The 16,776-nt window shown below is 43.0% G+C and overlaps 1 protein-coding gene across 1 annotated transcript in view; it reads left to right on the top strand.

Moving 5' to 3' along the window:
* Nucleotides 1–2,056: 2,056 nt before the first annotated feature.
* The window catches only part of OTOG (otogelin), a 165,019-nt gene continuing 150,299 nt past the window's right edge, over nucleotides 2,057–16,776 (top strand). The window contains exons 1-4 of the mRNA XM_042459445.1: nucleotides 2,057–2,314; nucleotides 3,278–3,465; nucleotides 5,813–5,867; nucleotides 11,265–11,355. Of these exons, the coding sequence (XP_042315379.1) occupies nucleotides 2,057–2,314; nucleotides 3,278–3,465; nucleotides 5,813–5,867; nucleotides 11,265–11,355 (592 nt within the window). The remainder of the gene's footprint in view (nucleotides 2,315–3,277; nucleotides 3,466–5,812; nucleotides 5,868–11,264; nucleotides 11,356–16,776) is intronic.

Genomic DNA, 16,776 nt, shown 5'->3' with positions numbered 1-16,776 from the left:
CCTCCCTTTGCTGATAGGCATTTATATTTGCTTACAGGATGCTGAGGGGAAAAGTGTGCATATGCACACAAACTCATGGAAAGAAAAGGTACAGATATGCTGTAATGATATGCAACCAGTTCATCTGTCATGCCACTACACAACGGCTGACCTGTTGAATATTCCCAATTGCAGAGGTATATTCCTCAGATTTTCAAGGGAGTGCAATCCATTGTCTCTTTCCCTGAGAAGAAAAAACTATTGTACACTGAACAGTCTGTGATCATGTTTTAACTTCTGAGTAAATGTGAACAGGATACTATTCTTGCCTCCTCATATCCAAAAATCTGCTTAGAGGTGAGGAATAACTATCAGTGTGTGCATGTCCATATGTATCTTCAAGTCGCATGTGAGCTTCCACAACCCCACGAGCTTCATAGTGCAAAGGGATCTTGTAGCACCTTTGAGGCCAACTGAAAGAGAAAAATTGGTAGCATGAGCTGAGGAAGTAGGCTCAAGTCTACAAAAGCTCACATAACCAAATTTTCTCTTTCAGTCAGTCTCAATGGTGCTGCAAGACCCCTTTGCATCCTGATTTTCCAGTCTATCAGGGCTATGTCTTTGAATTCTGCCACCATAGATTTCATAGGGTTTTCTTGGGTGAGGAATACATGAGAGATGTTTTTGCCAGTTCCTTCCTCTGCAATACTGGTATATTGATGTATCCCCCAGAAAAATGGAATCATTTCCCCTTTATTCTCTCTCTGCTCTTCAGACATCATGGATGCACAAACCAGGCTGTGCTTCTGAGATGTTTTTCTTCTTACACTCATGAGAGTCAACTGCAGGGACTCTTCTTACTAAGTACAGCTTTCTCTACTGATGAGTTATTTTTGTAGAATCTAGATGTAACAATAAAGTAAGTTGTGAAGTCGAAGGCTTTCATGGCCAGCATCTATAGCTTTTTGTGGGTTTTAAGGCTCTGTGGCCATGTTCTTGAAGAGTTTATTCTTGACATTTCACCAACATCTGTGGCTGGCATCTTAGGTTATGTGAGCTTGTGTATACTTGAGCCTACTGCTTCAGCTCATGCTCCCAATTTTTCTCTTTCAGTCAGTCTCGGGGGTGCTACAAGATCCCTTTGCACTTCAGAAGATGCCAGTCACAGATGCAGGCAAAACATCAGGAATAAATGCTTTGAGAAGATGGCCACACAGCCTGAAAAACCCACAAAAAACAATAAAGTAAGTTTCTTTTATCTGCCCATGTATCCCCTTTATTTACCAGATGCTCAAACCTAGCCTTTTACTGTGTATGTGTGGATTACAATTGCTGCTACTGCTGCTGAACTAAGGCTGCATCCACAGTGGAGAAATAACCCGATTTGGCACCGCTTTAACTCTTTCTGGCTCAAGGCTATGGAATTCTGGGAGTTGGAGCTTGTTGTGGGGCCCAGAGCAGAATCCCAGAATTCCACAGCCTTGAGCCAGAAAAGAGTTAAAGCAGTGCCAAACCGAGTTATTTGTCCTGTGTGAATGCAGCCCAGGCTTACAAATTTTGACCACAACAATAAGTCATTTTTCCTCACACTCTGAACAAACCTTGCCAAGAAAACCTTGCCAAGGTTGGCCTCAGAGACGGTTGCCATTAGTCAGAAAGGACTAGCAGCACCCACCACCACCAGGTCCCTGAAACCCCCTGGAGAAGCCCCCCTGCTCTCTCAGCTTGAGGGGATGGCAGGGGCCAAAAGCTCTCTCAAAACACGTGCCAAAAGAGAAAGAAACAAACCACGGTAAGGCTGGCCTTAGGGTCCCCATCAGTTGGAAAAGGAGGCTCAGTGTTGCCAACAAGCCTCGAAGATAATTCCCCAAACGTTTGGCCAAAACTCACCGAATCCCCCCCCCCCATATCTCACCAAATACTTATTTCAACTCTCAAAATTACCATTAAAACCAATCACCAAAATTACACCAAAGGCTCTGAAAAGTACCCATTTTGGTGTGAAAGTCACCAGATTGGCAACACGAGGGAAGGGAAGGGAAGGGCAGAGGAGGAGGAGGAGGAGGAGGGCGCCTAAATGATGCTCATTCCAGGAGGCGTCCCCAGCAGGTGTCCCTGCTCTGGGGGAGGTCTAAAGGCGAGGCGGAGGCAGGGAGCTGGGCTTTGGGAGGCCAGCCAGGCGAAGAGGGACCTTCCCGAGGCGCCAGCGGAGGACCCAGGGGCCGCCTCCTCCTCCTCCTTCTCCTCCAGGGCTCCTCAGGCAGTGGCTCAGCACAGATGGAGCCTGGCTCTGGCCGCAGCCAGGGGCTGCTCCTGCTCCTCTGCATCCCTCACGGTGAGTCCCAGCAGGTTGGCTTGGATCTGAAGGAAGGGGGACCGGATGCAGGCAAAAGGGGGGCAGGGGCCCCAGGAGACCTCCCCCTCCCCCTCCCCCTCCCCAGGACCTGTCCTCCATGTCCACCTTCTGTCCAGGAGGAAGATTCCAACATGTCCTCCCTTTTGGGCAGGGCTAAGAAGCATCAGGGTGACCAGACGTCCTCCTTTTCCCCCCTCCAGGATCTATATTCCAACTTAATGTCCAGGAGGAATTCCAAACTGTCCAGGGTGGCCAGAGGTCCTCCTTTTCCCGGACCCACCCTACATTTCAACCTTCTGTCCAGGAGGAATTTTGAAATGTCCTCCATTTTGAGCAGGGCTAAGAAGCATGAATTAACATTTCTATATGAGTGCTTTTAGCTTTTTATTGGGTTATGCCCTCCATTTTACTCGAATGTCCTACATTTTGCCGTGACTCAACCTGCTTTGCGGTGAGGACACTTGTGGTCACCGGGGGGGGGGTCTTTTAATGCATCTCTCTTGCCTCAGAAAACTCTATGAAATTCATGAGTGGGCCATGAAGGGGTGTGTGTGTATATATATATGCCCTTCATTTTTCTTAAATGTCCTGCATTTTGTAGATGGGTTTTCCTCTGATATATATATATATATATATATATATGATTTTACACACACAGACACACGCCTTCAGGTAGCCAGTCCGTATGAATTTCATAGGGCTTCCTTAAGCAAAGGAGATAGATATATGCCTGTGAGGGGGCAGGCAGGGTGCCCAGAGGTCCTCCTCCTTTTCCAGGACACGTCCTCCATTTCAACTTTCTGTCCAGCAGGCATTCCAAAATGCCCTCCATTTGGAGTAGGACACAGAAGCATGCACTTAATAGTTATAGGAGTGTTTTCATTTTTTATTTGGACTTCAGTGGTTCCCAAACTTTGGCCCTCTGGGTGTTTTGGCCTTCAGCTCTTAGAAGCTCCAGCCAAGGTGGCCAACATTCAGGAGTTATGGGAGCTGAAGTCCAAAAGACCTGGAAAACTCAAGTGTGGGAACCACGAATGCCCTCCTTTTTGTGGTGAGGAGGACACCTCTGGTGGGCCAGTTGAGGGAGTTGTGTACCTGCCTCTTTGCCTCATGTGGGGAGAGCAACAAAGGTGAGCCCAAGCCAGTTTTGGGGACCATGTGGGGCCCAAAGGGGCTGCTAAGGAAAGAGCTAGTCATGGAGAGTGTGTGTGTCTGTGTGTGGTTTTATTCCCCTTGCTAAGCTGGACTCCTCTTTTGCAGCACTGTTCTTCTTTTCCTCCATCTCCTCCTCCTGGAGCGTGGCAGCAGAGGCCTCCCCAAACGCGGCCCCCAGCCAGGAAAGGTGAGGAATGTGGAAGGGAAGAAGGAGGAAGGTGGGGGGCTCACAGGTGTGGGTCAGAGTTGCTCTTTGTCATGGTGCTCCTACTACTGCTGAGCCTCCAAGAGCATCCCCTGAAAAGCATGGCCATACCGTCCTGCTTGCAAAAAAAGTGCCGTTTATGCCTGGCTTAGAAGGGGATTAGAGCAATTTCATGGCAGATGAGGCTAACAATGGCCATTGGTCTTGAGGACCATATTCTTGCCATGACCAGGGGCACTTTGCTTCAGAGGACAAATTGCAAGGGAGTCAGCGTGGTGTAGTGTAGTCCTTCCCAAACTTTGGTCGTCCAGGTCATGGTGCTTTTGGGACTTCTACTCTTTGGGGCCCAGTCTTGGGAGGAAAGCAGGATAGTAATAAATATTGTCGTCATTATCATCATTATCATCCCAGAAGCCATAGCCACCTTGTGAAGTCGAAGGCTTTCATGACCAACATCCATACTTTTTTGTGGATTTTACAGGCTATGTGGCCATGTTCTGGAAGTTTATTCCTGACGTTTTGCTGGCATCTTCAGAGAATGCTGGCATGGAAGAGAGTGTACACACACACTGTGTGACCCTTGGTTGAGAGGAAGTGATTTACATGTTAATCTCTGTGTTGGTCTGTTGTTGAATGGCAAAGCCTCAGGGTGTCCATTTAATTAGTGACCCATTGTCTGCTGGGAAACCTAATCCCACTAATGGAACACTAATTAAATAGACACCCTGAGGCCTTGCCATTCAACAAAAGATGCAAATCACTTCCTCTCAACCAAGGGTCACACAGTATATATATCCCACTCACTCCCATGCCAGCATCCTTTCAAGATGACAGCCACAGATGGCCACATAGCCCCAAAACCTACAAAAATGTAGCCACCTTACCCAACCATCAGGAATTCAGGGAGCTGAACTTCAAAACATCTGGAGGACCAAAGTTTGAGAATCACTGGTGTAGTGGTTTGAGTGTTGGACTACAGCTCTGGAGACCAAAGTTCATTCAATTCCCTGCTGAAGCAGAAAAACCCACTGAGTGCTTTCTCAGCCTGAGAGGATGGCAATGGCAACTCCCCTCTGAAGAAACCCCCATGATAGGTTTACCTTAGAGTCACCATAAGATCGAAATGACTTGGAGGCACACAGCAACAGCACCTTAGAAAAGCCTACCTGAGTGTTACCTCAGCTAGGTGATGAAGACTTCTTTTAGGGTTGCCAGGAGTCCCTTAGGATAAGGGATGTTACCTATGTGAGGATTGGAAACCTTTTCCTTTTATATAGATGGAACAAGATGTTAAAAAAAATTGTATTTTTTGGATGTGGTCCCTCCATAAAGAGAAATATGTGGTAAATATATTCAATTCACACAGAGAAACAAATGGCTATGCTAAATGAAATGTACCGGTAATCCTTTTTTAAAATCAATTTCCCCCTATTTTTCTTTTCTCTCTCTATATATTTCTGATTGTTAAATTGTGTATTGTGTATCTTGTAACTTTAGTATTTTGTGGATTTTTAACAAGATTTTAAAAAAAAACTGTCGTAAGACACTTTGAGTCCAAATCTGGGGAAAAGGTAGTATAGAAATAAATATAGTAATAATAATGCAGTTGCCCTTCATATCCACAGCAGTAAAAAGACCAGGTTATGTTTCCTTACAGGTATACATTCAGTTCAGCATCTCTACCAATATAATTTAAAGTGTACCAAGTGCTCAGCATCTGCTTATTCTTAAAGTTTCTTGTGAGATGGATGAATATATCAGGATGGGGGGTGGGGGGTGGGGAAAGCTATGAATTTGGATTTCTTAGTTTACAGAGGAGGAATGCAGAATTAGTAACAGGAGATATGCTAATGCAAAAAGGGCTGCAATGTTGTTGATCAAGGAGTAGTAATTAAGAAACTAAAGACAGAGTGAGATTCACTCTGCTTCAGCATCAAGAGCTGGAAGACCCTCCCCCCCATCCCACTTTTTATCCCATGTACACATAAGGAAATTCCCAATTGAGACTGGGGGGCCTCAGTCTGAGTAGAGGTGCAGCGTCCCTGAGTTCTGCATGAGTAGAAAAGGTGCAGATTACCTTTGCTAAACAATCCCAGCCTTGTTCTTTTCCTCCCTAGGAACAGCAGCAGTGCAGTACCTCAGAAAGAAGATCCCAGTGCCCTGGGAAAGCAGGTAAGGCCACGGCATCCACTCACCTAGTGGGATCATTTTTTTCTCTTTTAAGAACAAGAGCCCTAGTTGAAGCATTCCATCTGCTACCTCAGCCATGCTTTTACGTATGTGTATGTGTGTACATGTGTATGTGCATGCCAGTTACCTTGATTATTTTCTTTCAGCCTGTTGGCACACTATTGCCCTTCTACTGAAATGAAACTCTCTCCTTATCTCTCTGCATTATCCAGTCGTGCTAAAAAATGCGCACGGATGGCTTCTGAGTAGTAAAGCGTTTGACTTTCATTGACAGACATGTTTGCTGTGGCAACACTTTTCTTTTGTTCTTTCAATGGAATAATATGTAATACAGTAATAATTAAGTAATTAAAACTCTTAGTTTTAAAATTCTTAGCTTTAAGTAAAACATTTTCTCTCTGAAATGACTATAAAAGAAGTGGCATGCCATTTTTTTTCTATGAATGTCTCATATTAATGACTTAGGTTAGTGGATTCATGACTGATTGTAATAAAAGTCAGAACAGACTGCTGATCTGAAAGTGTCCAATTGTTATAGAAGTTTGTCTGTTCTAATTCCTTTGTTTTTGTTGAGTAGTGAAATGCAGGGAGTAATAATCATGGGAAAAATCCCCTGAACTTTGCAAATCTGGATGTTTTTTTAATTTGGAAATTTAACTTGCATGAAAGTTTTAGAATGAATGGAGCTATATCATACTTGAGTTATATAAAACACATATGTTAAAAGAGTACTTTTCATGCAAATTTACAGTGTTCTGTGACATTACTTGATTAGGTTAGTGTATATGGCAGATAGCATTATTATAACTGCTTGCGTCAATCAGGTATAATTCCGTTGTTTGTAAAAAGTATACTCTAGCTTGCTTTTTAGAAGTGTTAATGAAATCTATCTGTTATGTACCTGGATTATAAAAAAATATGGTGAAAGATTTATTTTGGTAAATGGAACCCGAAAAGAAAGCAGAATCTAAATGACTGAAAACATATTCCGTTAACACAACAATTTATAAATAAGTTCTGTTAAGATACTGTAACTGAAATTAAATAAATTCATTTAAATAATCATTTTCTTCACTAGGAAAAATAATTGATAAAGACTTGAGGTCTATTAGTAAGCTTCCCATTAATGTTGACGAATGCTGGAAGTTGTAATTCAATAAAAAATCACATTATTCCCGCCCTGCTTTATATAATTTTTTTATTTACTGAATAGTGGGCTTTTTATTTTTTTTTAAGATTTTTGTTTTATAGATTTTACATAGGGACAGTTTCATTAGTTTCCTCTAAGTTAAATCAGATTCTGTCTTTCCCATTCTTTGTTTCTTAAGAAGTTCAGTAGAGAAAGACATATTCTGCGTAACTACAAACTGGTAATTGAATCAATTGCTGATAAGGCTGAAGACTTGGTTTTATGAAAGGCACCTAGGGAATGCTGACAGACTCTCTTGATGCCTTTTTCCTTCACTGCTAATTCTAAATTGCACATCTGCAATACTGTTAGATTGAAAATATGTATTCAAAAGCTGTAAATGGAGCACTTTGAATGCTATTAGTTAAAACCATATCAATAAGGAAAAAGTAACACTAGTAATACGTAGGTGCCAGACTAGCCCTGTATACTAGAGCAGAACTATAAACCAGTGGCCCATTTATACTACCTACATAGTTATAGAGCTATGACTCCACTTCAACTGAAATAGCTGCCTCCTATGGAATCGGGGGTCTGCAGTTGGGTTAGAGGCACTAAAGGCTCTTTCTGGCTGAGAATGCTAAGTGCCCCTCCCTAAACTGCCAATCCCAGGATTCCATAGGATGGAGCCATAGAGGTTAAAGTGAAATCATAGCATTACAATTATGCAATGTGAATGAGCAACAACTGTGATATACAGTAGCTGCCATAGCTGACACAGTATATGCCTTATATTTGTTGTTGTTAACTGTTGCCAAATTGACTTTGAGTTATAGTGACCGTATGAATGAGAGACCTCAATGTCCCCCTATCATCAGTATCACTGCTCAGGCCTCACAAACTCAGCAGTTGAGTCTATCCATCTTGAGTCTGGTCTTCCTCTTTTCTTTCTGCTTTTTGTTTTACTAAGCATTATTGTCTCTTCTAGTGAGACATGTCTTCTCATGATATGGCTAAAGTATGACAGCCTCAGTTTCATCACCTTGGCTTCTAGGGAGAGCTCAGTCTTGATTTGTTCTAGGACCTATTTCCCTTTTTAGCAGTCCATGCTATCTGCTGAACAATTCTCCATACCACATCTAAAATGAATTTATTTTCTTCCTATCAGCTTTTTTCACTGTCCATCTTTCAGAACCATACATAGAAATTGGAAGTATGATGGCATGAACCATCCTAACTTTAGCATTCAATTATATATCTTGACACTTCAAGATCTTGTCTAGTACCTTCATAACTTCCTTTCCAAGTCCCAGTCTACAGATTTCTTGACTGCAGTCTCCATGCTCATTAATAGACTGAGCCAAGGTATGGAAAATCCTGAACTACTGTATTTCAATATCTTCTTCATCTACTTTAAAGTTCTGTATGTCATCTGTGACTGTTACTTTTGTTTTCTTAATGTTCAACTCTAAACCTGCCTTTGCACAGTTTTCCTTGACTTTCTGCAAGAATTGTTCCAAATCTTTGCTATTTTCTCCTGTTAGTATGGTGTTATCTGCATATCTTAAATTATTTATGTTCCTTCCTCCAGTTTTCACAACTCCTTCCTCTGAGTCTAATCCTACTTTATGTATGATATTTTCGGCATACTACTTAAATCAGCAATGTCCAAACTCTGGCCCTCCAGTTGTTTTGGACTTTAGCTCCCAGAAGCCTCGGCCACCTTGGCCAATGGTTTGGGATTCTGGGAACTGAAGTCCAAAACAACTGGAGGGCCAGAGTTTGGATATCACTGACTTAAACAAATAAGATGACAAGATGCAGCCTTGCCTGATACTCTTGCCAACTGGAGACCATTCTGTCCCCCTTCCCTTTGAGGAGCCAGTTGTATATGACAGTTTGGCTTCAGCATAACCTAATAATTCCCCATCCCCTGGGCAAGCTATGTCATTAATGCACTTCCTGTAATTTTGCCTGACAGCTCACTACCTTATTGTGCCTTTCACTAGTAGGGGCAACTGGGAAAATTATGCAAGGCTTCAGGTCAGGGCATTGCTTCTGTGGCTCAAAGCAGGGCCATTTTGGGACAGATTGGAGCAAAGAGTTAGAGCACATGCTGGTGGTGAAGTAGTGACAAAAATAACTTTCAGGTTTGGGACCCTGCTGAAGCTTTGTGAGATTTGCTGGCACTTGGTTAGCAGGTTGGAGTTGCTCTGCTGCTCCTGCTTTCTTTGATCGGACAGAGGTAGCAGAAGAAATATTTTTTTGTGCAAGAGTGGACACTTGAAGCAGTGTGGGGAAGACATATCTCTGGGGAAGGAGTATCTGTGCTCAAATCTTGGAAAGTGCTTTGTCTTGGAGCAGCTCCTATAGTTAAATCTCTCCCTTTCCAGCCCCTACCAATCTCCAGTTCAGAGCATGTGGCCTCTGTAAACCCCTTACCCACACACCAGCTGTGCCTTTCTCTGTCCTGATAAATGATTGAGAGTCTCTCACTGGCCTTTGCTACATGGCTGGCACAAGTGAGATGTTCTCAGTTGCTGCTTGGCCAGCTGCTCAGTTGCTGCTCCCAGGATGACAGGATACAAAGGGAGCAATAACTCCAGTCAAACAATAACCAAGAAGCTTCTTACCTGTGTGGGCCTTAGCTGCAAGGCTCTCATAAGCAGGAAGCTTGGTTACTTCTCAGCCAGCTGCTTGGTTGGTTTGCTGCTCCCAAGGTGACTGGGTGCAAAGGGTGCAGCAACCAAGATTAGTTTTGAATTTGCAGTAGAAAAAATAAAGGTAAAGGCTTTCCCTTGACAAGTTGTCTAGTCATTTCTGAATGAAGGGCATGGTGCTCAACTCTATTACAAAGCCAAGGGAGAAAGTAGAGATGATTCCTTGGTCATGTGGCCAACATGACTATATGAAGAACAGTATAAAAAAATATGCAATGGGGGCCGCTAGGGTTAACACCCAAAAGAAAAGGGGGCGGTAGGCTAAAAAAGTTTGGGGACCACTGCTTTCAACAATGAGGCACAACAAAAGTTAAGGTGAGGTATTTGTGTCTCCTGAAGAGTCAGCTAATGCAAAATGTAATGCAGTAAACTTAGGATCTTACATTACTGAACTCTTGGACTCTGGAAAAACTCTTATTTCCAAGCTTGAGGGGTATCAATGTAATATTTCTTCATTCATCTGAATTACCAAAACATAGCCTTTAACATTTCACAGATGAAGATGAGGATATGTGTGCTATACATCTTTATAAGGACCACTGCATGAGCTCTAACATCTCCTCCCAACACGCATAGTAACATCTGCTGTTTAATATAATAAAATTTGATATAGATATTAAAGCTCACCTTGAAACAATTACAACTGCTCAGACTAACCTCTCTTCAAGGACTAGTGTAAAGACAAAAACTGGTGGAGAGGGGTTATAGACAGCCTTTTTAGTTCCTGGACAAAAGGTGGAATAGATGTAAAATAAAACACAGAGAAATATACAGTAGAATCATAGAATCATAAATTGGAAGAGACCCCAAGGGCCATCCAGCCCAACCCCCTGCCATGCACGAAATCACACTCAAAGCATCCCTGACAGATGGCCATCCAGCCTCTCTTTAAAGACCTCCAAGGAAGAAGACTCCACCACACTCCAAGGGAGTGTGTTCCACTGTCAAACAGGTTTTACTGTCAGGAAGTTCCTCATCATGTTGAAGTGGAATCTCTTTTCCTGTAGCTTGCATCCATTGTTCCGTGTTCTAGCCTCTGGAGCAGCAGAAAACAAGCTTGGTCCATTCTCAATGTGACACCCCTTCAAATACTTAAACAGGGCTATCGTATCACCCCTTATCTGTCTCTTCTCCAGGCTAAACACACACAGTTCCCTAATTCTCTTAGCTGGAAAATATCTTAATTTGAAACAAGCAAAACCAACCATCATGTAGACCATGCAAAGCAGGTACAGAAAAAACAAATTAACTCAGATTAAGTTATGAAAAACTTTAAGATTTGTTATATGTAAAGGCTCATTCACACCTAGGAATCCAGAATTTGTCAGATTTGACTTAGAAGCTGACTAATGTTGAGTTTTAGTGGCATTACTAACTATGGGTTGTCTTATGCATTGAGCCTGAATGCTCTCTGAAATTATTTATGTTTGATGGCAAATTAGGTATGTGCAAGCATACATTCCTTGTTAGCATTAAAATTGTGGGAATTAATATATTTATTTTGAATTAATAGTTGTTCTTTCTGTACAGGTATTTGGAACATCAGTGTATAACTCTTCATCTCCCACAGTGTTTTCTCCGAAGGAAAAACAATTTCGCAGCACAATCTGTCAGTCTTCCAGTAAGTTCCTTAACATTTTAATATTTTTTAAAGAATGTTAGTGACAACCTTAGCAAGAGCTTTTTTAAAAATAGCTCTAGTCCTATTGTACCAAACAAACTGTCCAAAGGATTATTATGCCTAGGTTAGGCCCAGTCCAGATGGGCCGAAAAGGACGCCCTCGTCACGTGTGAGGGGTGCCTTGTGGCGGCGCTTCTAGACACCCCTCACTCCTCGCACGTGACAAGGGCGTCAAAATGGCGGCGCCCTGTACAGACGGGCACTGCCATTGTTATGTGCCAGACACATAGCGCCTTTATGACGTCGTGAGTGCGCCATTGGCGGTGCAAGAAGAACCTGCTTTTTATGGGTTCTTTTTGCTATGTGGGGAAGTCCTGCGGTTTGGTGGCTGCGTCTTCTCTGCGGAGCAAAACTAGGCACCGGGAGTCTGTTCTTTTTGGATGGTCTGTCCCCTGTCAATGTGAGACTTGGCATATCTATTTAAGGTATTGTTTCTGTCCCCACTATAGGTCTGAGATTGTAAAACATACTTGTGAAAGCTGACTTGCATATTAATGGTTCTTCAATGTGTATCTGGTTTTTAAAATGAATTAACTTTAGGAGGGTTATAAACCACCGCTTTGCGGCGATCTGCCGCCGCCGCTGTTTGCTCCATGAGGGAGCCGTTGCAGCCAAACCGCGCGGCTCCAAAATGGAGCTTCTTTCTGCAGCGCAGCTATGACGCCGTGAGGTGCCGCTGGCGCACTTGCGACGTCATAGGCGCTGTGACACGTCTCGACACTATGCATCCAAGACGTAAACATGGTGGCGGCCGTCTGGAATGGCCACCGCCAAAAAAATATGTAGTGACTACGTATTAGGGTTAGGGAGGTGCGGAAGCACCGCACCTTCCTAACCCTAATACGTAGTCACTACATATTTTTTGGTGGTCTGTAACCCGCCTTTGTTTATCTAATTTATCTCTAGTACTTTCTGTAGTCTCCAGGTGGCATATTTCTTTAATGAGCAGAGAAAAAGTTTAAGTCAAGCCTGACAATCCAGAGGCCTCTAGGTAGATGCATATGAGTCAGAGGCACAATTGCAGTTTCAAAATGTTGAGAGCAAAAGAAAGAACAAAAGTTGCTTGGTAAGGAGGGTAGAGCGTGGTGAGTATCAAAGGCTGAATGAGCAGTGGGGTAGGAAGGAAAAACTAGTGAGAGAGAGTGAAGGCAAGGGAGACTAGAGAAAAAGCAAATGAAAGAGAAACAACATTGGGTTGGGGAAGAAGAATGAACATGTGGCGGACAGAAGAAGCATTTAGTTTCATTGGAGAGAAAGAGCACTGATATGGATGATGAAGAATGGGAAGAAAGAGTATCTAAGGGGGTGAGAGGGAAAGAGCACAATGGTGGAGACTAGATGGTTTTTAGCCCATACAGAGCTAGGTAGTTCTGTTGGTAGCTAATGAAAAGAACTTCTTGGAAGTACTGCACAGTCACTAGCTAACATGTTTTCAAATGAGTTGTAGCATTTCAGTGCTTGCCTTATAATGAGAAGATACTTTGTTGTTGTTAACCTCCCTTAAGTCAATCTCAACTCATGGCAACCCTGTGGATGAGACAACCCCAAGACTCCCTACCCTCCACTACTTTGCTTAGTTCCTGCAAACTCATACCCATGACTTGCTTAATACAGTGCACCCGTGCCTTACGTGGGGATCAGTTCTGGACCCCTCCGTGTAAAGCAAATAGCACATATGCTCAAGCGCCATTGAAAATAATGGGGCTCATGAATGACGTGTGGTGCAGTGTGCGTGCCATTCAACTTCCATTGTGTGGCTTTCAGCATAAGCTGAAAGCCGTGTAAACAGCACCTGCGTATGACATGGGCGCACTGTAGAATCTTTCCACCTAGTATGAGGCCTTCCTTTATACTTCCCTCCACCTTTCCTAGCATTGTTGTTTTTTCCAATATGTCGTGCCTTCTCATGATGTGACCAAAGTATGACAGCCTCAGTTTTGTCATCTTGGCTTCCAGGGAGATTTCTGGCTTTTTCTGTTGTAGGACACATGTGTTTGTCTTTTGTGGCTGTCCGCAGAATCCGCAGCACCATATCTCAAATTAATTTATTTTCTTTTAATCTGTTTTCTTACTGTATACTTGACTATAAGTCGACCTTGTGTATAAGTCGACGTCAACTTTTTGAGCCAAAATTATGGATTTTGGTATGACCCATGGATAAGTCAAATGTTAGACTTTAGGAGGCAGCCTGGCTGTGGAGAGGCTGAAGGGTGATCGGTCACTCTTTCCAGCCTCTCTGCAGCTGGGCTTTCTCAGAGAGGAGCCCAGCTGTGGACAGGCTCCAGGGCGATTGATCATCCTCCCCAGTGTCTCCCCAGCTAGGCTTTTTCTTGGGGAGGGAGCCTAGCTTGGGAGAGGCTACAGGGCCATCAACCACCCTTTCCAGCCTCTCTGCAGCTGGGCTTTCTCCCAGGGAGGAACCTGATTGGGGAGAGGCTGCAGGGCAATCAGCCGCCCTTCCTAACCTCTCCCTCCCCAGCTGGGCTGGCTAGGGAGAGGCTCGTACTGATTACTGTATTGACTTGTGTATACGTTGAGCGAGATTTTTTTTAGTTAAAAACCTAAAATTCTCAGACACGGTATATACATCTTTTGGGTCCAAAACTAATTGTCCAGCTCTCACATCCATATATGGCAATTGTGAATACAACTGCTTGTATGTTTCTCGCTTTCATGGTTAGTTGTACCATATATTTTTGCTCTTTAGGATCTTTTCTAGTTCTTTTCTAGGTGTCCACTCCAATCTTAGCCTTCTTCTGATTTTTTTAACTGCAGTCCCCATTCTCATCAGTGTTTGACCAAAGTTACGGGAACTCTGGCCCGAGACAGATGGGCCGAAAGGAGCGTGCTGCCGCTGATATTAGGGATCCAGAGTGCGCGGCAATCGCACACTCCACAACCTTAACATGTCATGGCAGCAGCCTAATGGCGGTGTCCCTTGCACATGGGCGCCACCATTTTGACGTAAGCGATGCGCAGCATATAGACGTTACTGCGAGTTGCTTACATCACAACTGTGCTATTGCGAGTTTGGCTGCTGCGGAAGGAAACAGGCCACATACAGTCTGGCCTTTTTCAGAGGTATGTACTGGTCCTCTTTTACTATTTCAATTTCCTCACTGTCTAGTTTGAATTTGTGTAGATCTTCCATGGTCATTAGTTTTGTTTTCTTTGGTCTGGTACAGTCCGCCCAAAAAGGGCGGTCTGCCGGCTCCTTGTTTTGCTCTGTGAGCAAGCTGCAGCGGACAAACCACGCGGCTTCCTCGGGGAGCAAAAAGAACCCGTACAGGATACTGCCATTTTGACGTACAGAATACTGTATGTGCTAGGGTTGCGGGACGTCTGTAAGTGACACCCAGAGGCAACCCTAGCATGTCAACAAGACGTGCCACGAGGCCCGTCTGTACCGGGCCTTTATGTTCAGCAATAAGCCTACCTTTGGACTTTCTTCTTTGATCTTTCTTAGTAGTTGTTCTAGGTCTACAATATTTTCTGCTAGTTGTATGGTGGCATTTGCATATCTTAGATGGTTGATATTCCTTTCTTCTATTTTCACTCTTTTTTCTTTTGTGTCCAATTCTGCTTTTTGTATAATATTTTCTGCATATACATTGAACAGATAGGGTGAAAGGGTGCAGTCTTGCCTGGCCTCTTTACTAGTTGGGACCATTCTGTTTCTCTTTGTCCTGTTCTAAAAGTAACTTCTTATCCTAAGAAGAAACTGAAATGGTAGAGTATCACCAATACCTACCTAAGTTCTTTATCACAATAGAATTAGTGAATAATGACACAGATTCAGAAATTGTGTTTATCAGATTTTTGCACTTTTATCTCTTCAGATTTTCTATGAGGTAAATTTAAATGATTCTGCCATGATGGGAAAAAATACTTTTAAATCTATCCTGATTGTTTGCATATGTTTACTGAATTTTACAGATGTTGGATTCTAGTTTTTTGAAATAGCAATTGCACACCTTGTCATAGAGTTACACTCACAATAAACATGCTGTGTTTTTAAATAGGCTAGGATTATGTAAACAAAAATTACTTACTTGTGTCCAAAACTCTTTATTGTGGTTTTTAGTACTCCTGCTGCTGCCAAAAACAAAATGAAAACATGATCTCTAGCAATAAGGACTGAAGCTTATGTAGTTGTTTTGACGTCTTTTGTTAGTCTGAATGCTGGTTTATATCCAAAGCATATTAAATCAAAAGTCACAAGTATATCAGTCTAGATCTTTTCAATTCCCTTAGATTCAGGAATGAAAAACTGTTAAAGCTCCAGGGGTTCTTCCCCAGGGTCCTCTTCACACTACAGAGTTATAGCACTATGATTCCCCTTAAAGTGCCATAGAACATTGTTTGGCATTCTGGGATTTGTACAGTAATTTGGTCTCTGGCAGAGAATTCTTTGTGCCAGTTCCTAAGATGGAAATCCCAGGATTCCATAAGATGTTGTCATGGCAATTAAAGTGGAATCATAGAGCTAAAACTGTATGGTGTGAAAGGGTCCCAGGATCTTGAAGGGCATCTTTGACATTTGTAGTTATTTATTTTTTACTTGAAATATATCTGGCCTACCTTGTAACTGAAGATCTCAAAGTGAGACACAAATCAAAACATCTCACAACCCACAATCCAGTTGAAACAAAACCAGGCCTCAAACATCTGAATGAACAAGTAGGTTTTAATTTAAAGTCAAAGTGAGGCCATTATTAGTGCCAGTTTTGGCTTCCAAGTGAGGGGCATTCTACATCTAGGGCGTTAAAGCTGAGAAGCCCATCATCCACATCTCCATATACAGCATGCTCACCCTATCCGTAGGCTTGCCATCCACAGCTTTAAGCTTATGCGGACAGCAAGCCCTATTTGTTACAATGGCGTGCGCACCTGTGGCGGCTGTGCCACTGTGCCATTGAAACAAACGGGACTTGAGTGTATTCCCAACAAGAGATATGCAGGAATTGTCTACCCATCTCATCTTAATATTCAGGCAGATATATATCAAGGAGGGATACTGTCTCAGATGTTAAAGTGCCAAGCTGATATCAAGCTACTGATAATGGATGATATCTAATGCCACAATCTTGTAAAGAAAGAGTTTCTTTCTAGTTCTTTATGCAAATAAATTGGTGGGCAGTTGCTGGGGTTTGTGGGGCCATATTGGCCCCTGTGTGATCTTGTTGTGTCTCCACTCTCTGATATTTACTTCCTTGTGGGCTATGCAGAGACATACTATTCTAAGGGTGGGGGTACGGAATTGAGGGGGGCTTTATATCACCTTTGCCTGCCCCTGGTTTACAACCAGAGGCATGAGACATAAGACAAAGGCAAGAGAATGGAAACCTAAGGAGTAAAGTC

Source organism: Sceloporus undulatus, chromosome 1 (assembly GCF_019175285.1).
Source record: "Sceloporus undulatus isolate JIND9_A2432 ecotype Alabama chromosome 1, SceUnd_v1.1, whole genome shotgun sequence".
Taxonomy (NCBI): domain Eukaryota; kingdom Metazoa; phylum Chordata; class Lepidosauria; order Squamata; family Phrynosomatidae; genus Sceloporus; species Sceloporus undulatus.
Note: the sequence above shows the minus strand (reverse complement) of the source record. Positions and strands in the feature narration are given on the sequence as shown.